The sequence below is a fragment of the Arvicanthis niloticus genome, chromosome 12, assembly GCF_011762505.2.
Source record: "Arvicanthis niloticus isolate mArvNil1 chromosome 12, mArvNil1.pat.X, whole genome shotgun sequence".
NCBI classification, from domain to species: Eukaryota; Metazoa; Chordata; class Mammalia; order Rodentia; family Muridae; genus Arvicanthis; species Arvicanthis niloticus.
The window spans coordinates 35571042-35595930 of NC_047669.1; the positions used below are offsets into that span (position 1 = coordinate 35571042).

General features: G+C 37.8%; 1 protein-coding gene across 15 annotated transcripts in view; it reads right to left on the minus strand.

The window, feature by feature from the left end:
- The window catches only part of Bbx (BBX high mobility group box domain containing), a 239008-nt gene that overhangs the window by 40708 nt on the left and 173411 nt on the right, over positions 1–24889 (minus strand). For all 15 annotated transcript variants that reach the window (XM_076943008.1, XM_034514963.2, XM_034514960.3 and 12 more), the window contains 3 exons: positions 17197–17277; positions 13857–13931; positions 6002–6082 (listed from right to left, as the gene is read on the minus strand). In XM_076943008.1, coding sequence (XP_076799123.1) covers positions 6002–6082; positions 13857–13931; positions 17197–17277 — 237 coding nt within the window. The remainder of the gene's footprint in view (positions 1–6001; positions 6083–13856; positions 13932–17196; positions 17278–24889) is intronic.

A 24889-nucleotide genomic window follows, 5' to 3' on the forward strand; every position in this document is an offset into this window, starting at 1 on the left:
GCTATAATAAATTATCTTTACCCACCTTTTACTTGATTTATGCATCATTATAACAATTAGGAATATAAGAAACATTAAGATGCTGAGGCTTCTGAGAAAACCTATGTCTGAGAAAACCAAATATGGTTAATAACAACTTTTCTGGTTCTCCTGAAATCACCAGACCCATAGTTTTTGTGTGTTCTATTCAGTTTATCTGAGGAAAGACATCATCCTGTCTTTTCAGCTTCTATTAGAGATGTAACGAGGTTGGTACACTGAGATAAAGAAGAATGGAATAGACAGTGTGCTGCTCTGCATTCCTTTCTTCTCTTGTAATATCATCTTCATGCAACTAAAGAGCACTCCCCTTTAGGGCAAGACTTATCCACCAATAATTTCCAACAAATCACGTATCTACAGGAACATATACACACAGAGAGTGATATGCAACTTGCTACCTACCTTTCAACTGTGCAAGATTTTCTAAAAAGGAAATCTAGGCTCCATTTTTTGACAGTACCCCTAAACATGTTATTTCAGCCAGTCATACATATAAAGATAGAAGTAAACTATCTCCCTTAAGACTTCAAAGTGTGCACATACCTATAACAAGCATCTAAGACAGAGTTCTGTAGTTGTCTTAAACAAGACTGAAAAGTTTAAGAGCTGTTTAAGAGCACAATCTAGGGAAGACAGAGCATCTGGATTCCAACCTAGACTGTGATACTTACTGTCCAAATGAACTTAAGCAAGCTACCAAGCAAACTTACTTTATTTCTACATTCTCTGCTTTCCTAATATGAAAAACAAATAATAGTTCCTGCCTCAGATCATAGTTGTAAGAATTAAATTAATGCATACAAAGTTCTCAAAACCATGCTTAACACACAGTAGATAATAAATGGCACTTAGTGTTAACTGGCCAGGACCCTCCCCACCCGCCAAGAGCTCCCAGGGACTGGACCACCAACCAAAAGAGTACACAGGGAGGGACCCATGGCTCAAGCCACATATGTAGCAGAGGATGGCCTTGTTGGACATAAGTAAAAGGAGCGGCCTTTGGGCATGAGGGGTTCGATGCCCCAGTGTAGGTGAATGCCAGCGTAGGAAGGTGGGAGGGGGTGGGTGGGTGGTGGAGAGGTAGGGGTCAGGGAAAGTATAGGGGGTTCCGGAGGGGAGACCTGGAAAGGGGATAACATTTGAAATATAAATAAAGAAAATACCCAATAAATATAAAATAAAAAAGAAGAAATGATTCTACCATTTTAACAAACACATAAAATATTTCATAAAAACTACCAGAGAACTAACAGCAGTGATTTTAGACATAGGCTCAGCCCCTTTCACTTTCTTAGAAACCAATGCCTTATATAAAAGTAAAGTATTCCTTCACTTCTGATCTTAGGTGATTTACAGGTTTTAGTTCTCATTCTACTAAAGATATGTAGACAGGTCTGTAGGTAACTTCAGCAGCCCTGGCATGGCAGAGACCCTCAAACACCCTTGTCTGTTAGAATTAGTGACTACACTGTTCTGCTTGGTAACCAGGCAGTATTGGTGCTACAGATATTTAATCCTAGAGTTTTAAGAAAATGCAGATAAAGCTATCTCTGATTCTCTTCACAGCATCCTCAGAACTGCAGCAACTCTCATACCCAACTGTCATCCCAGGGAGGATGCCGAGCTGTTCTGTAGATGACTAGCCTAATTAATCTCAAAATGACTGGAAACAATGCATTTCAGCACTTGCCGGCATAGGCATACTGAACTGATTAACTGAACAGTGTGAACCTCGTGGAGGCCTGAACAAAGAGCATTGTGTTGCTCTCAATTTTCTGATCTCGGCAGAAAGCTCCCTTCCTGGCTGGATAGATCCCTTTAAAATACACAGAACAAGGCTGAGGATTTCCAGGTCACTTTCAGACATTAAAAGCTACACATTGTGAGGCTAGATAGATGGTTCAAGGACCACAGCTTGATTGTCAGCACCTATGTAAAAAAGCAGGCATAGTGGCACTTGTAATCCCAGAGCTGGGAAGGTGGGAACACATGAAACCTTAAGCAGAGAGCTCCTGGCCCTAGTGAGAAAACAAAGTGGACTGTGCTGGAAGAGGAATAAAAACTCAGGCTGTCTCTGGCCTCCACAGGCATGTGTCCACATGTGTATATGCACACACATAAACATGTGCCCACGCTGAGATATCAAAATATCTACATACTAAAATATCAAATAACATGTTCCTGTCAGAACCTTCACCTGAGGAGAAGGTCCTTTGAAAACCAAAACTGATATTTCAGGAGAATCCAAGTTTCTGCCTCCTGCTAACATCCAACTGAATTTAGTTTTGGCTGCTGAGGTAGGTACAGAACACGGCAATAAAAATATATATAAAATGTTTTTGCTCCTTCTATATCATAGAGTTTGTACTACTCTTCCCGTTTCTTCTCTTCTACCATTTCCTCCTCTTCTTATCATCATTGGATCTGTGTGTGTAAAACCTGTGGAAGTAGGGACTCTTTTTCCACTATGTATGTTTGCGGGGTGGGTTTCAGGTTCTTAAGCTTGGTGGAAGGGACCTTGTCTTACTTAGGGTTGTATTGCTGTGAAGAAACACCATGACCATGGCAACTCTTATAAAGGAAAACATTTAATTGGCTCTGGCTTACAGTTATCATCATGGAGGGAAGGGTGGCATGCAGGCAGACATGGTACTGGAGACAAGAACTGGAGTTCTTCATCTGGGTTCACAGGAAATAAGAATGAACTGAGACACTAGGTTTGGTTTGAGCTTTGGAGACTACCCCATAGTGACATACTTCCTCCAGCAAGGCCACACCTAATAGTGCCATTCATTTTGGACCAAGCATTCAAACACATGAGTCTATGGAGGCCATTCCTATTCAAACCACCATATGCTTCTACCCAGGTCCAAGATGGTATTTCTTGTAAGCAATAACCATAACTTTGGGAGATCTGTTCATCCATTTCTCTTTCCATCCATTTCTCTAGCCCAAGGAATGCAGCTATAGAAGGGGCAGTGCTTAGCTTTGAGCCTTGTTTCTCGTGGCAGAGAAAAGAACCTGTTGAGGTTTGCACATGGAACAGTTTCAGGAGGTTTCAAAATGCTTAGGAGGTGGGGTCTGGCTGGAGGTAGTGGGTTGTTGGAGGATGGGCTGTGAGGGTTATAACCTAGCCTTATTTCTCATTCAGTATGGAAACAGGCTGATTATCTCCTGTGCCTAGCCACCATATCTTCTCTGCTCCTTCAAGATAAAATAAGTCCCTCCTTCCTTAAGCTGCTTCTCAAGTATTCTTTTGCAGTGCCAAATAAGTAAGTAATATACGCTGATAAACTTATCCTTTACTAACTAGTTGATAAGTCTCAAGGACTTTCTTAAAGGGATACTCAGGCAGGGTGGTATTTAAAATACCAAAAAGATAAGCTGTCAGTGATCAGAAGGGATATGGCCTCAGGGCTGAAATAGGGTCCTATAGGATCAGATAGCTGTAGAGGAACAATCCAGGTCGCTCCTACCTTTCGCAGTACTCGAGAACCTCTTGAGCAAAGGCAGCTCCACCATATTTTCTCCGATGTGACTGCCCCAGGTCTGCCATCTGCCAATCCCTCCCCATTAGTGTGCACTGGCCTCCTGTTTGATCAAACTAATCTATTTTCTATTTATTTACTTTACCCTTGGGAAATACATAGTGCTCCAATGTCAAAACCAAGAATAGATAGAGAAAGCTACTCCAAGTCTCCCTGCTGCCAGTTCCCTCATTTTGTTTGTGCTTGGTCAAACAAAAAGGATGTAAAGGATGTCACAATGCATTTACATCTAGAGCATTTCTTGTTTCTCACCAGACCATAAGCATATACTGCTTGCATATCCATCCTTAAATCTTTAACAGAAGAGCTGACTTCACTTTTCCTACCAGTGTGTGTGTGTGTGGGGGGGGGGAATGGAGAATAGTTCTATCTTCAGGAGGGAGAAAGACAAGGTGCTCCACACGTCACCTGCTGGGATGACTGGAACCAAGGTGGTGGTGAGAGGCCTGTCAATGTATAGGAGGTAGCAAAGGAGAAGAGTCCAGACTAAATTGGAACTAATTTCTTGATGTTTTTCCCTGTAGAATGTGTAAGCTCAAGTCTCAATATTTACGTTTTAGAGGTACCAGAAATAATTATAGATTATCTGAAGAAGAAAAAAAAAAAACTGTGAATTACATATGGGATAAAAATGAAAGAAAGCATTGCTCTACTGGTGATCACCAGCAATGTTGGTTTATCTACTGTGCATTTGATGCTTACTTAGGAACTGGAGTGTTTATGGCATCAGATTCATGTGACACCAATAATAATAAAGATCTTGGCAACCCAGATTTCATCAGAAGCACATATTTTTACTCAAATGTTGCCGAGTTGATTTTCTGTAACTGAAATAACCTTATTTCAGTAATTTTACCCCTTTAAATTATGATACCAGCATCCAAGCATCTGTTAAACCATAGCATCTGTTTCATATTTGGGATGCATCCCTACAAATTACAAGAATACTTTTTTCAATGAGCTCTGATTTAATAAGAAATTCATTTTATGACTGAAAGAAAATGACAAAGACGATTCCCCTCTTTTAGCATTCTGCATAGCAAAACATCTCATAGGTTCATGTTACCATCAAAAACAGCTTAATAAAGATAACTGTTATGTGCAAACTTGGTTTGTTTTATATTTTGGTGTTGTTTAATACTTCATACTTTATACACGTATGTGCACACAGAGAAATAATATAACCAGAAAAATGCAGATGCCCCATATATTCATATTATTTAAGAAAAATGATCATTTCAAGTTGCTTTGACTATCTAGAGTCTGTAAAATCCATAACCTCACAGTGTCTCTGCTAACTGAGATCTGTTTCAAGAGTCACTCTCTTTGTTGGCCATATCTGAAAAAGACCTTAGCTAACTTATGAAGTCCCTTTTAGAATCAGTCTCTGCTGTCTTCAGAGTTTTACTCAGTGTTTCTGGTCTTCACAGTCCTCCAGTTGGGTCTAAATTTGTTTTGCCCAAGATCCAATGTTAAGCCTGGCACAATGGATTCGTGATACAATGGATTAGTGTGTTCTAGTGTTTGTATCTGCTACTGTTTCAGGGCCTTATATTCCTAACTAGTACTTGGCTTAGCTTTAAAAGCTCAATATAAAGATGCAAACTTAATGATTTCAAACTCTCTGATTTTTATGATTAAAATAATAGATGATCTCATTCAGCTCAAATTTATAAATGAACCATGCCACTCACAAGAGAACTCAGAGGGACCGCAACACAAGGAAAAAGAAACAGAAGCAAAGATTTAGCATCAGAGTTTCTCATCATCCCCTTCATATACCAGTTGAGAGGGTCCTGCCTTCGATGAAATCCTCCCACACATTCTCTTCAGACAGAGTTGCAACATGACAGAAATCAACATGTTCTGCCAACTGCCGCATAGTTTCTCACTTGCCCATGGAGTAATAGTAGCATGTCACATCAAATGTGTGAATGATACTCTAATATTACTACTTTAATGATGGTCTCTCAATGTCAGACCAGTACCACAATATATGAAATCTGAATGGTATGTGCATACCCGCATATCACACTGACTAAAGGTGGTGCATATTAGAGATTTAGACGTGGTATAAGAAAATCAGAAAAAAAAAATAAGTTTTGGTGCTCTGGCTGAACTTATTTAAACTTGCTAATCTTAAGACTTACTGATCTGAGACAGATAAAACTTGCCTTATTACAAATGATACATGTGAAACAACTTTTATGATGTCCTTGGGTAGTCTTTATCAGTGCCTGATGACTTAGAGTAGCAACATTCCCTATTGTAAAGGGAAAGGTAGCCCTCTCACTGCTGAAAATCAGATATGTTGTATTTGTGGTCATGGACGAGACAGCACAGTTTAAGAAACACTATCATCATTATTTTGTTATTTGCACATCTGCAGATCTTAACTCCTTATGACTTGCCTCTGCCAGTTGAAAGAGTGCAGAATTTCCACAGCGTTTCACAGGCTCAGTGCCACCCAACTGCGAAGTGCTTGAAGAGATCTATACAGAGAATAATCCACATAAACAGTATTAATTTTGATGCCAGAATCTTTGGTTTCCTACATACACAATTAGAATTTTTTTTTAAGTTGATAGGACTAACATTGCTCCCAGCTACCAAACTGCTTTAGCTAGATCAAATCTGGAACACTCATTTTGAGAACCATTTGAGCTGCTCAAAAATAGGTGTAGCTTTGATAGCTATATAATGACAAGAATATTATCTATATAATGACAAGAATATTATCTTTCATATTCCCAACACTAAATTTAACATTAGCATGATTTGCATGTTGATTTCTACTTAAGGACTAACTCATCAGTTGGCCAAATAGAAAGAGATATAGGATTATTTTGCATTTACCAATCAATTAATTTTTAAAGAAGTACTTGGGATTTCTGTGGAAAGATGTCATTTTGTGGTAGGAAATAATAACAAGAGCTGGAGGAGGGTAAGAATTTTAGAAAAAATTCTAACTGCCCTTAAGAGACCATCCATAAACTATACTCCAAAACTAATAGACCTCAGTCTTGTGGGGTAATCTTAAGAATCTGCCTGTACTATGTTGGGTTAATCAGCTTATATGACATTATTCTGACTATGTACTTTCTACAGTATCTGGGCACTACTATGAATGAACAACACCACTCTTTACTTCATATGAAAACTTCCTTTTCCATTTATAGCCTTAGTAACAGTTGAGAAGGAGATGCACACGGAAGGACTTGAACATAGCGTTCTTCACCTGGAGAAGTCATCATCAGAGCAAGAAGCTATGGTCTAAGCATCCTCAATTTCTACGATTCTGAGTTCTTTCTCAGTGTATATACAAAGCTTTCTCAGTATTATGTACATTGTATTAGTTTCTCAGAAGGAATTCTGGCCCACTAACTTGCACTAGGCGGCCTAGTAACCATAGGTAATACTACAGAGTGTCAGCTTTGGGACAGATGACATGCATGGGTGCTCACTGGTAAAGGGAACTCTCTCTCTAATACCTACAGAATAAGAGCCCTTTATAGAAACACATATTTAATGTGTTATGTCGGCTATTTAAAAACAAAGGTCTAGCTAAAGGAGGTTATGAAGATTTTTTTCTTCCTAGATGCTACAGTTTTAGTAGGTTTAGAAGGTCATTCGAATCACATCCTGTAGATAGCTTAAGGAGCTCAATTTTTCTGAAGTTTGGTTTTCAGTGAAGCATAGCACTTCTTAACTACTTGTAGAACAAGTTGAGTTTAACTGTTCACCTAACACTAGTCTAAGAGAAAGCTAACAAGCTATTATCTCTGACTCTTAGTAAATTAAGGAATGATGGACTGAAGGTAAATGCCAATCCCCTGAACCAAGACTCTGCCATGGCTTCTGTGACAGGCAGACAGGCAGACATGCCTTCATTATTTTCTGCTTCATAGACTTTTCAAATAATCAGGACTCTGAGCCTCATTTGCTTTACCTTTAAAGTACAAGAAAGTCTGCCCAGTATTGCACTGTGGGGATTAGGTTTCATGTTAGGGAGTAACAAGGTTCCCAGGCTGTACTTCATCTCTTAAATGGTATAGCAATCCGTACTTATAATTTATCATGATCACTAACAAATATAAACTCTTTTAGTACAATTCCAAAATTGGCTTCAGAAGGAAATTGAAGTGTCTGAGGATATACTGTATTAAATTTCATACTTTGTAGACTATCAACCTTGTTGCATAGCAAGCATTCTTGAGACACAGCATGCTGGGAAGTGCTGCACTACACAGGCCCATCTCTGTACTTCTTCCTTCAGCTCCCTCTGCTGTTCCTTTTGGTTCATGATTTCTGTTACTACTTGTCTACTGTATCTGGTGCCTCATGAAGTATAGTTCACACTAAAGTCTCTTGGCCCTCTGTGAATGCACTGCTGAGGTGTTCTTACACAGTAGGACAGCTTGCCTTTTTTTTTTTTTTTAAATCTCTAGAGATGTTTACCTATTCACAACTAAAGACAGTATTTAACAAGTTGCTTAAAAGCCTGATTTCTAAAAGTATGTATATACATGAACGGCTCGTGTTTCCAAACTCTCCTTACAAAAATTTCCATGAAATGACTTTCTTAAACATTTTTTTAAATGCTATTTCTTTACGAGTGAATATTTTATCAGAGGTTGATATTAGACTGGACATATGCTTTAGATGCCTCAGTCTTTTTCTAGATTTCTCTGTAGCACCTAACATTGCTGATGTCACTGCTGTTGGGAAACTCCTCCCTGGACTTCGATTCCTGGAGATTGACCTCTGAGACTATTCCTTGCTAATCTTTTCTGCTGGCTTCTTTCTACAGCGATCCTATAAATATTAGTTTTCTTCAGAGATTTTGTCTAGGACCCACTTCCTTTTAATGTCACATATTGTTTTAGTAACTTTATCTGCGATGGTGGCTTTGACTTCAAGAATAAGTCATATAAATGTTAATCTGTCACTTTGTTACTATTCACTCCTGCAAAAAAAATCCAATGTAAGAGACATATGTTTTTCCCTTTAAGTAAGAACAATATCATCAATGTCTGTTTACCAATGACTGACCTAAATGGTGCTTCCTACCCGTCAGTGTGTGACTGCTACACTGCTAGAAAACAAATGTCGTGTATTCATGGCTGTGAATATTTTCCTCAGTGTGTATGGTGCTTGTCAAGCTGTTAACTCCATTGTTTAAACTATTATGTAATATTCAGATAAACAGTATCTGTTCATAATGGTTAGTAAGAGGGTAAATGAAATAGTATCTAAAATACACGAGAAAATGCTAAGAAAAATTATCATTCTGGATGTTAAAAAAAATCTTCATTTTAGGTCTCTTTGAGGTGCATGTGTATACAAGGGAAATAGGTAGTAAAGATCAGAATCAAGTTAGGTGATGGTGAAATCTTTTGCAATTGTTTAAGTTATTATAGACACTAGTCTAGAAGAAAATAACTGCTTAAATAAATAAATAAATGGGATGTTTGAGGATAGCTAACATCACTTACTTTAAAAGAAATGTTAATGCTTCCAATAAAACACATATTATGTTCTGTGATTAGTTGCAGTGAAGTATACAGTGTTTTTATGGAACATAATATTCGGTAACATGTGAAGTAGTCTCTCATGAAAATGAATGCTCTAAACTTGTACCTACTGCTTATATTCTATTGTGACAAAGCCCTAAATTTAGTATGATTATGGTTCTACATATACTGGCAAAGTAAATATCTTCTAAAGAAAGGTTTAATGTCCAAATCTATTTGTCTAAATCAAATAGATTAGCTATGTCTTTTTAGTAAGTATGTTACTTTTCAGTGCAATGATATACACTAGGTTTAAGAGCCAGCCACACATCAGACAGAGAATGCGCACTTTGGCCAAGTCTTTTAAACCTATTAAATAATGGAAAACAATAGCAGCTTTCTGGCATTATTTCAGCCATTGGTCTTCAGGAACTAGATCTAAAGTGACTGATATGCCACTCTACCTGTGAACAACAACAATGCAGATAGGAAACTCATTTTGATCAACTGAACACATTAGAGCTTAGGACCACAGAATGATAGCTCACTGGATGGGCTAAGATGAATCTAGATGAAATATGAGTATCAAAATGAAAGAGGAGGCTGACTGACATAGGGGCAGGCAATCTCTGCGTTTCATTTCTTTCTAGATCTTATAAAGCAGGAGTATTACTTTATCTTCTTTAATATAAACATCCATAAGAAACTTATAAAAATCAAAATTACTTTACTGAGCCATGTTTCTGTGTACGTTAATTTCAATAGGCTTTAAGATAACCAAATTGGGTTAAAAAGAAAAGAACAGAAAAGAACAGAAAAGGAAGGGAAGGGGAGGGGAGGGGAGGGATGAAAAGGAGGGGAAAGGGGAAAGGGAAAGGGGAAGGGGAAGGGGAAGGGGAACGGGAAGGGGAAAGGAAAGGGAAAGGGACAGGGAAGGGAAAGGAAAGGGACGGGAAAGGAAGGGAAAGGGAAGGGAAGGGAAGGAAAGGGAAGGAGAAAGGGGAAAGGAAAAGAGAAAGGGGAAGGGGAAGGGGAAGGGGAAGGGGAAGGGGAAGGGGAAGGGGAAGGGGAAGGGGAAGGGGAAGGGGAAGGGGAAGGGGAAAGGAAAGGAACAGGAAAGGGAAGGGACAGGAAAGGGAAGGGACAGGAAAGGGAAGGGACAGGAAAGGGGAAAGGGGAAAGAGGAAAGGGGAAAGGGGGAAAAGGGGAAAAAGGGGAAAAGGGGGAAAAAGGGGAAAAAGTGGAAAAAGGGGAAAAGGGGGAAAAAGGGAGAAAAGGGGGAAAAGGGGAAAAAGGGGGAAAAGGGGGAAAAGGAAAGGGGAAAAGGGGAAAGGGGAAAGTGGAAAGTGGAAAAGGGGAAAAAGGGGAAAGGGGAAAAGGGGGAAAAGGGGGAAAAAGGGGAAAAGTGGGGGAAAAGGGGGAAAAGGGGAAAAAGGAAAGGGGGAAAAAGGGGAAAGGGGAAAAGGGGGAAAAAGGGGAAAAAGGGGAAAGGGGAAAAGGGGGAAAAAGGGGAAAAAGGGGAAAAAGGGGGAAAAGGGGAAAAAGGGGAAAAAGGAAAGGGGAAAAGGGGGAAAGGGGAAAGTGGAAAAGGGAAAAGGGGGAAAGGGAAAAAAGGGGAAAAAGGGGGAAAAGGGGAAAAAGGAAAGGGGAAGGGGAAGGGGAAGGGGAAGGGAAAGGGACGGGACAGGACAGGACAGGAAAGTCCTCCTTAGCTTTCAAGGCAGGAACCTAGGACTTGCTATGAAAGAAAAACAAAATCCATTTATAACTAAAAAAAAAAAAAAAAAAAATGGCCAGAGCGCTCATAACAAGTGTGTTTCCATTAATAATTATACTTCCAATAAATAACCCATTTCTAGAGAACACATGGCTAAATACCTCCAAAAAGCTTATATATGAAGTTAGCAGGAATGCTTTCTGGGAATACTTCATGTGTTTATCTTATAAATATTTTAAAACTAAACACTTTTGCAGAGTTAAATGTTTCCTAAATACATAAATGTTGATGCCCTTCTTAAGTAGGTAATAATAGGACCAAGAACCCCTCAGAAAACAGATGGGTATATAAAATGGTAATTTTCTATCAGTCTCCTTCCTCTGTTTCCACCCTCTCCTCATAAGAACAATGGGTACGAGAAAGTGCACTAACAATAACAATTAATACATTGTGAGTTAGCAGCAACTGGAGAAGAGTAGCCTCAAGCTGTGGCTCTCTAAAAAGAATCCTAGTGCAGATGTAAGTTCTCAGACTTAATCTCAGCTTGGGTGAATCACAAGTCCTGGGGATAAGAATCTTTCTGTGTTTGAGCAAGCCTTATAGGAGACACTGATGTATTTTAAATGTAAAACCTTTGCTGTGGACTAAGTAGGAAAAGAATTTCTCAAAGTTAATATTGTTTCATGAAATAATTATAAAAACAAAGGGATTATCACAGTGCCTAGAAGGTGCTTTACTTTTAAAATATATATGTTCATTGTAGAATTTAGCAGACAGCTTTTATGAGCTTGTTTAGTTAACTCTAGCCTTATGTATGTCAGCCCACAATTGGATGACAATATGGTCAGATGGTAAAATATTAGATTGAAGCTTAATGTTCTCATCCAACACAAGAAAAGGGACCAGACAAGTTATGAATCTCTAGGTAGGGACAGACTTCTCTCATGTAAAGCACGTATAGCACATAGTATTAAATACCAAGTGCCATGCTTTGCTTAATTTACATTAAAAATATTAATTTAATATTTTTTAATTCAGACATTAAAAAGCCTTGGGTAAAGACTACATTACATTTTTGGGATAGCGAAGTTGTATTTGTTCATATTATCCAGTCTGGGTTATCCTCCATGCATGACTTATGCTACAATTCCTCCTTCAAACAGCTATTAAATTAACAATCTTAAGCTTCCTCAAATCCCACAGATGCTTTGTGTCAACCAAAAAACTTTGGGGAGGAATTCTGTTAAGCAGTAGTGTAACATCTGGGGATGTTTCCCTGAAAACTGTCTAGTAAGGTTTTTGTGGCTATGTGGGGAAAACAGTACAACTGAGAGGCAAGGACCAACTTCTGCCACTTGATAGGGGAGTGCACTGAACACAAACTACTTCCTTTAAGAGATTTACTGATCTCACTCTTCAGAACCATAGGACAGGGACTCTTAAACCATCAATTTGGCCCTCCAAACCTTATCTAGGTCTTCAGGGGCTGCTAATGATCTGGTGATAGTATCTTTTAAGTGCCACTTAATCATTCTATTAGGTACACACATTGGCCAAGATATTCCACACTGACATTTTATATTAAGTTGGATACTTTTGGTAATCAATATGTAAATATCAGGTATATCAAAGATAAGACACCACATCTTTCTAATTCGTGCTACAGGGTGAAGACTTTAATCAGACAGACTATATAACAAATAAATTCTATTGTAAGAGATGCTTCAGAAAAACTGGGTGGGAAAGGCTTAGATGTCAACACTAAAAATAAATTCAGTCAACACGCCAGCATTCTTTTTTAACTCTTGAAAAATATTTAGCAGCAATAAATGCATATCAATAACTGGAAAAGAATGAGAAAATGATATTAAACAAAACTATTTCCACCAGATAATGAAATGAGCAGTCTGTTTATCAGAACGGAAAATTATAAAATATTAATGCGTTCAGACTCATCAAGCAAATTGTTCTTCATGAAATAATATTGTGCATTTTGTGACTAGTTATATACAATAGTCCCCAACAACTAAAGCAACTACCATAGTAGAGCCGCAGTGCCTCCTGACACAAGCGGGCCAGCTGATGCTGACTCTCAGAAGGGTCCCAAGATGAAGAAGCCTAATTTTTTTTAATATAAGAGTCAAAAGTAATTTTTCTCATATTCAAAGTGAAACGCTAGGTTTTCCCTTGCCAAAAGGATATCATTTTACGTTTCTTTTATGCAGCACTTCTTACTCAAATGAATCAAAGTGATGCGATGCATCAATATTAAACAGAACCATCTTGCCTGTCATTTTCTTTCAATTCTATAACCATTACTTACATTCTGATATTCAGTTTTCTTGGAATTAATGAAAAGGAAAAGTACAAGGCCCTAAAGCAGGCAGGATCTTATTTTCATGGTCTGTGTCCAGCTTACTATTTGTCATATAGCTCTATAGGGATGAGCACATGAGGCAAACCAAGGACATCAACCAGAAATTACGGTTGGATGTGTGCTAACTGGATGACAAGCTGACAAAACTGAAGATGATGAAAAACATGATCTGAGCAGAGCCAAGGATTAGACGCTAAGAAAGTACAGGCCTTGGCTACATGTGGAAAGCTACATAGTGACAATTTAACAAGTCATATTTACTACCGTATTTGCTTTGAGAAAGTTATTTATCAATTACAGCAACTAATTTTACTACTGTAAACAATTAACTGGAATTCTATGGTATTCATGTTGACAGCAGGTTTTCTTTTTCTAAGATTAATGTAAATTAAGGTAAAAGCAAATAAACGAATCCCTGATAAGTATGTGTTGTAAATGTAGTCTAATGAATGCTTATAAAATAACCATTTTATAATCCTGGAGCAGAGCTGACTATGACTACACCAATGGCAACAACAGGCCATAATATTCCATACATTATGCTAATAATGGAAAGAACATGCCTAAAGTTCAGCACATATTATCAGGATTCTTTTCAGCATTTCCAAAGATGGACATGATGTCTGAACCTAATAGGCATGAAGAAACGAAGGCTTTACCTCTGCAAACTGAAACAATGCTGAGGCTTGACACTGTTTTGAAGGAGCATCCGGGTGCGATGTTCTTGAGGATATCTGAGAGGAAACAAGACATGTAAATCAAGTTAACGTTTGAGGAAATCTTGACTATACTGCAATACTAAATTCTGCCACATATTTCATGTGAATCCACAAGTAAGTTGTCACTTTCAATCCCTCTTGGAAAAGTCAACACAAAATGATAAAGAAAGATCATGGTTGTAAAGAACAAAGGACAGAGTCTGGCTCATTTGCCACACCCCTTATAAAATTATCAGGCATGTATCAAATGGTATTAAATAGAATTGCTGGGATGAATTTCTTTCAATAAATTTTTCAAAAACATAAAACTAAAGCTGGGAATAGTGCACATCCATTGTCCTAGCACTAGGGAGGCAGAGGCAGGAGGATCTCTGAGTTTGAAGCCAGCCTGGTCTACAGAGCAAGTTCCAAGACAGCCTGGTCTGCAGAGAAACCTTGTTTTCACCACCTGCCGAAGCCCCTCCTAAGTGAGAAAACATAGTATTAAAATCTCAAAGCTATAAGTAGATACAGCGACACTTCCTGACACTCCCCAAGCTGCTTTTTGTATAGAGGCAGCTGTCAAACAGTAAGGTGGATGCACATGGAAGTGGGGTCTGGGTATCTGGGATTTTTTTTTATATGACCTCAATTAATCTTTCCAAGACTTATTTTTCCCCACTGTACATTAATGACAATATTAGTGCCTATTTTATAGAATTATAATGAGAAACAAGCAAGCCTAAAAATGTATTGTCTGGCATAGACCAGAACACAACTGTTCAAATACATGCACTGCCTTCTGTGTGTGTGTGGACATGTATGTACAAGGGTTAATGTTAGTTGTCTTCTTCAATCACTCTCCCCCCACATTATTTTTTAAACCATCTACAACAGAACCCCAAACTCACTGTTTCATGGAGACTGGCTGGCCAGTCAAACCCATGGATTTTCCTGTCTGTGCATTCCGAGACAGAAAAGTACTCATGTTTGGTTCTCATGCTTAGGAGGCTGGCATTTTACCCACTGAACTACATACACATGTCCCTCGCTGCCATTTCCTTCTGTTGTAACACATGTAGCCTCCCACCAATGCATATACATAATTCTGTGTCACATAGGAAATTCTGCAGTTCTATACAATATTTTGTTTTCATTGAGTAACCATGCTACCCTCAAACTGCTCTGAGGGCAGAATGAAACACGTGCGGAAATTTTCTAACAGCAAAGTCAGTTATTAATTTTTGTTTCAGAGTAGACAAAGCTCAGTTAGAGTAGGAAGAGAGGAGACATGAGAAGAAGCCTTGGGCATTACCGTTTTAGCCCACTTGCAGTTCCCTAAAGACCAGAGAGGAATGTGATTTATCACCACAGAGTGCTTACTAAGCAATGAATGCACCTTGATCCCAACTCAACAATAAGAGTGACTTTCAGAAATTTTAAAAGAACATTATGGTCATATGACAAGATAGTATCAAAGGTGAGGTACAAAGGAGACACGAGTAATATAAAGGCTGCCTGAACTGTTGATACAATTTACTTCTGAGGCCATTAGGAAGATTTTCAAATCTACCATATTTTTTAAATTAGATAGGCTATTTAAAAATAAATATCAACTGGAAAAAAAATCAAAAAAGAATAATATTTAAGTGATTTGTAGACATTTCAGGCTGAAATTGAGTAACTTCTTGGTCCATTCACCACTCTAAATCTTAGGTAACACTGTGTGCAAGTTTGATAAACTACATTATACAAAGCTTCAAGGATTTTCCTTGAGTCTTAGGAATTATAAAATTGGTAGAATTTACTTCCAAAAATTCTTTTCATTTACACTAGCTGTTCATTAACTTTAAGAAAAAAATGAACAAATCATATAAAAGGAAAACCAAATCTATTTCTTCAGGAATTAAATCAGATAGTGAATCAAACAGAACCACTATTAAAATCCATCTTCATTTTTTGAAAAGAATTTAATGAGTTCTAAACAAAAGGATACTATTATAAATATTAACATAAAGTATGATTTCAATTAGTGAGAAAATAGGGTCTCCTAAAGAATATCAAGACCTTTCACATATCAAAACAACATTGTCACAGATGTCTTTGGAAAATTATATGTGCTAAACAGGCCTCAACATGCACATATCCTAATATGTATAAAATTTCAAATAAAACTTTAAAGAGTTCATTCTATTATTAGGACTTTGGGAACCACTGAATAAGTATCTCTGCTTGAAGGTGGGCCCCAACCTCAATCAGCGTGTGTGTCTGTTGAAAAAGGACCACAATATGACTTCTCCATTATATTATATGAAAACAACTCAAGTTCATGCCAGTCCTCAGTCAAGGACAGAAAAAGGCAGATATGTATCATGAACAAATACATACTATAACACTCTGGTGATATAAATAAAACTGCTAGGAATAGTGTACATATTGTTAAAGAACTGACAGGAGGCGCCAATGCAGACAGACAGACAAATCTGAGAATTATGGTTGTCCTGCACCAAACTGTGGCAGGACAGGAAAACAAAAGAAAATTTAAATGATCAAGGAAAGAACACGTGGCTAAATGATTGAGGGTGCAGATGAGAGTTCATACTGAGCTCTAGGATTAACTTACATGTTTTCAGAAGCAGTTTTAATCTCTGCTTCGACACTGACACCAAGCTAATAGTTCTGTCCTGGGATAGAAGACTCTGGCAAAATTCATGCTACAATATCAAGTTAGAAATCAGACAAGAAAAAAGAGAAGGAGGAAGAGGAGAAGGAGGAGGAGGAAGTAAAGAAGAAGAAGAGGAAGAAGGAGGAGGAGGAGGAAGAGAAAGAGGAAGAGGAGGAGGAGGAGGAGGAGAAAAAAGCAGGCAATGGAGTATACATAACAGCTGAGTTTATTCTATTTTTAAATCTATCAATCTAAATCTGTGTTTTAATAATACTTCTAGTTTAATTATAGTAGTTAATATGACTTAAGAAGCTTCCGTAAACATACAGTTATTTCTCAACTAAAATCTCTAGACCAGCACAGGGCAGTGCATGTCTATAATCCCTGTTGCTGGCAAATTAGGGCAGAATCATGAGTTTGATAGCAGCCCAGCTATATAGGGAGGCTCTGTCTCAAAATTAATCAAACAAAAAGCCCCTGGAGACCCGCATCTCTTACAGTCTTTCAGTATATGCTCCCATTTATCATTAACTGAGCTAGAGTTCTTTGTTGTTTTCCTCAGCTGTCATTAGTCCAAATTTAAGCTTGATTTATAAATGACTCCCTGATTAATTAGGTATAAGATGCAAACATTACCTCTGCAAACTGAAACAATGGTGACTTCTGACGCAACTCAGGTGACTCTGAAATATCAGGCCTGCAAGTTCCAGAGGATGCCTGAAAGAAAGACAGACAGTCTGACACCATGACCACAGCAGACAAATGTCACCTACAGCATCCCTAATTCTCACACTCTAACAGGAAAACGTCATTGCTGAGTGTGGCCTAAATGAGAAATGTCCATGAAAGTGGGTACCCAGTTGATGGTGCAATTTGGAAACTTCTGGAGGTATGGCCTTTCTTGGGGAAGTCTGTCACTGCCGAACTTCCTGCTTACTCTGTTTCCTGTCTGGATAAAGATGTTATTGGCTAGCTTCCTGTTCCTGCTGGCATGGATGCCTTCCCTGCCACTATGGAATCCAGCCCTCTCCAACTGTCAGCCAAAATAAACTTTTTATGTGAGTTGCTTTTGATCACATTTCATCACAGCAACAAAGAATAACTAATACACTGTACAAAGTTGTATGCAAGAGGCCATTCAAGTGCTAAGTAATGACAGCAATAGACAGCTCAGTACTTTCTGAATGTGTACAAAGATTAGCATTTTACTGCAGGCCTTCTGTCACAAATCCAGAGAGCACCTACTTCCCTGTACTATGTTGCCTTAACATTTCCTGTTACATGACTACAGAAAAACATGAATGTGCTCTGACAGAACAATTCTGGGAAAATGAAACTATTGCCAAATTTTTCTTTTCCAAGGTTTTCACATATTTATAGCATATAAGCCCTAATCTTAAGGAGGTTAGTGTCTACCTAGAGAAACACTTCTCTTTTGAGATGGTATGCTGGTAAACATTTAGCATTTTGTTATTGTCATCTGTTATTTTCATAATTATCAATATTTACTAATAAACCACTTATTTATATCTCACGAGGATTCTTCCCAGAACATACATTTCCCATTATTTTTTTGAGCTAGAAATAACAATTTCTCTATTTGGGTGACATGCTCATCTCTGGAGTGAATACTAGTGAAGATTGGGGCCCATTATTGCATTATTCTTCAAAATGCCTGGGCACAGTGTAGATGCCAAGAAGTATTTGTTCAATTACACTGCTCATGGTAGCACATGCCTGCAGCACTCAGGAAGTAGAGGCAGGGGAATCTGAAGTTTAACGTCACTGTTTACATGAGACAACACTTCACCCTATTTAAAAAGGAGTACTGAATAAACTAACAAAAATTGAGATGTATCTTTATAAGTCCTAAATCAGTGTTTCTCTGACATTCCTAAATCATTTTTTTTCCTAGGGAGAATTGTCATTTTTTTACTTTAAAGGAAAAGGCAGCAGAAGTTACAAGTGCATATATATTTTGATGCTATCCCCACTAAATATTGTGCTAAATGTACCAAGACACCAAGGGCACAAAAAAGAAAGCCAATATCCCTCAAGTTAGTAGCCACAACGGTTTGAAAATCTGCTTCTTAGGTAAAATGACTGAACCAAATTTAGGGATAATAAATCCTGTGCATTTGCCTGCTGGATATTTGGGGAAATAAAGTTTGATTTTAAAATGAAGCTAGAAACTAAGTAAATATTATAAATATTACACTAAGTAAATATTACAAAGTGTCTTTATAAAATTTTAATAAAAATAGGTATACATGATATTTGCAATGAAATACATTCTTATCAAGGCATGTGTACTGACACAGACCTGGAACACGACTAGCTATTTGGGAGGCTGAAGCAGTAGGACAAGATCTGTCTAGGAAATTAATGAGATCCTGGTTTATGCGGACAAAAGGTTAAAAAAAATAACAGATAAAAAACAAACTAAGGCCTTGGGATATAGCACAATATAACAAGAAGAGCTGGTAGCTGGTTCTGGATACTCTGTGACATCACAGAGTAAGGATTGCTTTGACATCACTAGGTAATATGATTTTAAGGGATGCAACATACATGCAGCCCACTGCTGACTGCTGTGTCAGTATCATTATAAACACATTCCTCTATTCTGACTTCAGATTCCATGAAGGGAGAAGTAATGACCATGGAGGAAGCAGCAGACAGAGGAGACGTACAATGCATACCTGTTGACTGACCATTTTTTTGTGCGTGACTTGGAAGTAAAGTACAAAAGAGGCTGCCCAGTAGTTAACAGAGCAAAAATGGAACCACTAAACCTGCATTTTACTCTAGTGGGCCATGTCTCTTCTCAAAATCTAGGTACTTTGCGAAACAGTGTAGTCAATAACATATAATAGAAACAGCATAAAATTAAGAACCTCGGGGAATAGGAAACTACTACTTACTTGACAGACTTGGTTACCTGAACCTAGTCCAAAGCAGAAAACAAGCATCAAGACAGAAGTCCACAGTAGAGAGAAACAAAGGGGGGAGGGGGGTGTTGTAACAGTAAGCAATGCCAACAGTGTGAGAGGACAAGGGAGACTGTTCTCCAAATCGTCCTTTGATTTAGCTGTAATTTTCAATAAGCAAGGAAGGAAAATAATACAGTTTTAAGGAAAACTAAATAGCTGATGTAAATGTTTATCTAGACCAAATTAAGGTAGAGTAAATTGCTCATTAAAATTTCATCAGGATGTATAAATTCAAAGAAGTAATTTACAAGTGTAACTATGATTCCATGTCACCAAGGCAAGTATGAATACCTTACTAACAAAGTAAAATTGGATGTGATAATTGTTAGGTATTTTTATCTAAAGATTAAAGAATATAAAAAATGTTTTTATGATATGGCAAATATGCATATGTATAAACAGAAAAATCTATACTTATGAAAAAGAAGGTGGATTTCCTACAAAAGGCTTCTCTTAGGGTCCCAGACCTTATGAATATTATGTAATATAAAATGTTTAATATTTATGTAAATTATTTAGTTCATTGGTGAATGATTTTTATGGACCAACATTTATTCCTCAGTATCTATTTTTATGAATTACTGAAAAGAAATAAACAATAGTTAAACAAGAAAAGAATAAGAAAATAAGCAATCCTGTTTCTAGAACATCTCTGAAATAATACACAAATCCACTAGGTGTTGCTATATGCCCAAAAAAGAAAATAGCTACAGGATTTGAGCTTAAATACACATTGCAATCTTCTTACACTCAAGCGGCAGCCACTCTGATTTAACAATGATTCTCAATATCAAAGGAAAGGAAATTATGAGTACAGTAAGAATTATGACAAAGTAAGGGACATTTTTTTCCACCACAGGAACAAATCAGTGAGAAATCTGCCTCTGGATACAAAGCATGATTGAGCCAGTTATGACCACTGTCATAACTGCTAAGCTAAGTATTATTAAGGGCTGTTCCCATTTTGCAAATCTCAAAGCACACTGCTTGGCACTGTGATGAATATACAGTCAACAAAGGGGCAAAAAGTAAACATTGTATATGAACCATACATTCCTACTCTTGCTAGTTCAAATACTTATTTCTCATTCACTTGTTGAATAAGCATTATGTACTAGCATGGGGACTGATACCATTAAGAAGTTTAAATACCACATGTACCCAGTGTCAAGCAGGGAATAAAATGAAGGCTAAGGGAATCTGCCAGACCACAGAGCTGTTTGCAACTCAAGTGAAGGTAAGAGCTACATTGCAGAAATGTGCAGTGGAGGCATAGTAGAAGGTTCCCTGGGAGCACAGAGAAAATCCTTTATTGTATGAGTACTCGAGATGGAGTTGGAAAGTAAGGCAGACGTCCCCTCAGCGGAATAGTGAGAGTGACAAGTCACGGCAGATGGAAATGTACAGAGGCATATTTTGCTGTGTTTCTGAGAAATGGTGACCTTCCTGTTGTGGGTAAACGATAAGATGTCATGCAAGTGTAATGGGAGATGACTCCAGCTGACAAAAACTAGGATTCAGTTAAGTCTGGAAATTAGGCTGGAGGACAGAGGGCTAGCCAAGGGTTTTAGTTAGAGGAACAGCAGGATGAGAGATAAGCAGTTAGATAATTATGTCAGAGGCATGCAGGACAACCTTGGCTGGCAATGACTGGAGGCAGGAGACCAATTAGCAGGTAGGGGAAATAAAGCTGCAGAGATATGGGGGCCCAATTAAGTCAGAGATAGCACTTGCCAGTCCTCAGTAATTGTCTGGAAGGATATCAGGACATCAGGAGAAGGGTCAGACTACACCAATATCTCCATGATAAATAAAGCTGAGAGGGAAGATGTGAGAGGAGAAAGGCTTAATGCGGGCACAGAGTATCTTTCATAGGAATGAACAGTTTAGTAGAATAGGAGTATGTCTGAATGTCTAGCTGACACTGGCTACCATGGGAAGCATACTCAATGGCAGATCATAGAGCCTGTTGTATCATCTGGCAGAAATGGGTGAGAGTTGGGGGAGACTCAGGTCTTAACTCAGGGCATCCAGGCCACCAGACCTGTCTCCACTCCATGAATCAAGTTTTCCTATTATCACAGTCTGTGCAACAGAGCTCATACAAGAGTACAGGAAACCACATGCTATTTCTAGAGAGACGACAGTAGTAAAAGTCGAGACAAAGGACTGCATCTTTCTTTCTCGATTTATTTGATCAAGTAGGAAGGCTCTCTGTCTTCTTGCCATTTTTAAGCATCTATGATTGCCAGCACAGATCAGGGAAAGGGACCTGACTGCCTTGGTTTGGAGTCCCACTCCTGTTGGAAGAAGCTGGGCTCCTTGGCATGACAGACAACAGAATTGTCTACAAAGTGGTATAAAGTAGGAGACTTGTAAAAAGAAAGAAAAACAACAACAACAAAACCTCTGAACACCTGCTTCCTTTTCACTGTAGAATTTAAACATAGCGTATGTCTTAACAAAGTGTATTTAGAAGCAATAAACCGATGAAAAGAGGATAAAAACTACAATAGGTAAGTAAGGACCAGGAGAAGAAGCAGAGATAATGAAATTTAACTCCTGGGATAGCTATGCATACTAGTCTAAAACAGGCACATATCAAATTAACCCAGCTGTGCCGATGGGTAAGAACAGAATCTTTCCTATTGCACTGATATCAGAAATAAAAGTGAAAACTTTCGATTTTATCTAAATCAATATTTGAACAAGTTAGAATTTGTCATTTAAAATGCAGATATAATCGTGCAAAATATATCAATAAAATCAACTGTTCTGTGGCTCAGACTTTGCATGTCTTCTTTTGATGGAGATCAGGAGCATTTGTGGCCTTGGAGAATGTGATAAGGAGCTGATGTCACAGGATTCTTGGGAAAGCAGAATGAGCTAACCAATGTGAAGGCTTATTTAGTCCTATGTCTAGCTTGAAAGCAATCTCAAAATGGCCCGTTCTGTGGCTGCTGCAGAGTTGATGCTACATAGATGGAATTGAATCACAGTCTCGTGGGTGCTATACAAAGCCTGGCTAGTCCTACTGGAGTGAAATCTCAGGCTTGCCTCTGTGCAGCTAGACAACAATACAAAAAATGATGGCACACAGTTCAATACTGCTCACTTTTTCCACAGTATAGCCTCACTGGACACAGTATAGCCTCACTGGACACAGTATAGCCTCACTGGACACAGTATAGCCTCACTGGACACAGTATAGCCTCACTGGACACAGTATAGCCTCACTGGACACAGTATGGCCTCTGAAGGGGGTGTGTTCTATCCACTAGATCCTCTTCTACTAATCTTCCTTACGTAATTTAAATTACCCTGATCTCCTGGTGATGGCAAAGAAATTAAATTACAATTGTAAATTCTTCTAAGGATTCAATGGACCAGGAACTGTGTGTGTGTGTGTGTGTGTGTGTGTGTGTGTACATGATGGATGTCTGTATTATGTATGCGAATACTGAAAAAGCAGCCTGCAGAAGTAACAAATATAATTTAAGATTTTGAATTGAATAGTAAATGTCTAGAATAACTTATTGTGATGCTCCTGCATCCTTATAAGAATTTTCAGGGAGTAAAAAATACCTTACAGGTTTTATTTAATTAATCTTTGGAGTAGTCTTGGGAGTTACAGAAATCAGGTGGTATTATTAGCTCCCCCTTGTAGAAGCAAAAAGGCAAGGCAAAAAGTGGCTAGATCAAAACTGTAATGTAATATCTACTTGCTCCACCAAAAGAAGCAAGCATTAAAAAAAAATCAGAGACTCAGTGTCTAAGGTGCTTCCCATACATACTACTAATTCTAGCTTTGGTTATTCAACTGAATAGACGCGCCTTCTGCCATGAGTGTTTTTCCTAACTTTTCCTATTTTCCATTTTGTTTCCTTCTTTTCTAGCCAAGACGACTCTGTTACTGCAACAGAAAATGGTGTCCTTGCCAAGATTAATCCAAGTACTTTATGCATTTTGTATTGAATCATTGTCCTTTCCACATAACCTCTGAATCATAACATTCTGCTTTCATTTTTAAATTCTAATTTAGTTCTACATTTTCTACACTAGCATAGATCATGAAAAATATTTGTCTTAAAGATTACTTTTAGTAATTCTAGAACACAAATTTCACTTTCCTTGTATTTTTATCTTCTAATAATTTACAGGTACTATAAGAGTTTAACTCTCTACTGCCCCTTCTTCCCAATCTGAGAAAATGAATATTACTTTTTGTTTCTTCTGCCTTTTTATTTCCTGTTCCTTTAAAGCTAAATAACAACAATGAGCACATTAAATTTCTGAATGTTTCATTTAGGCTGGTTCACTTCCACAGCTCAAGAGGGCTCTGTGTTAGTGCTCAAGCAACTTCATTTGATTGCTGGCTTAAATAATCTGTTACAATGTCACATCACAGCCTTCCATTTCTTCCACTATGATGAGGCTTGCTTTGCTTCCAGGCAGGACTCATTCCATTCTGTCTTTATCTTACTTAGTATATCAATTTTTTATTCCCAAAATCAATTAATTCTATAAAACAAATACCATTCTTAAAAGTTTGTCTCGAATATTGACATATGAGTATGAAGGTTATTATTTATATAAACTTAAGAACATAAAATTTATAAAACAAAATTCAATCCTGACTCCAACTTATTGCAGCCAAGAGCAAAAGTTCTTGCTTGGCTCAGAAACAGCAGTATAGAAAAATGCCCCGCTAACAGTGACACAGATTGATTATGGTAAACTGAGACCTGGAGGATAGGAAAAAGAAATACAAACATCAGTATAATTTGTTCACTGACATCTGAAGAAAGTAAACTGTCTATAACTGCCAGAGCATACCACATAAAACAGGACACTACAAAGGCCTTAGAAGCTTTACAGAAGGGTTCTATTATTTCAGTAATACTAAAGAAAATACCTGTATTATTTAAGAAAATCTATTTCCTGTATTAAATTCCACACTTGAGAAAAACATTCTCCTTAGGATTTCATAAATGTAATAAAATCTCGGGTCAGTTAATCAAGAAAGCCCCCTTCTTGTTAAGACTATTTTAAAATAAAGACTCCATATCACATCACTTTAAATGCCTATGTGATTATTTTGTCCTGGTGGCATAATTTTTTAAAATATGACTTTGATTAGTCAAACCAAATAGTATAAACAGACTTCACAGTAACTATTCCAATATAAAAACTACGATATTTCTGAATTGTTCTCATTTTTTATCTGAATGCATATTCATTGTATTTACTTACTGAATAAATATTTACTGTCTTTGTCTTATAATGGTAACAAGATCACTACGATAATCTGCCTATACAGAAGTTCTATTAACAAA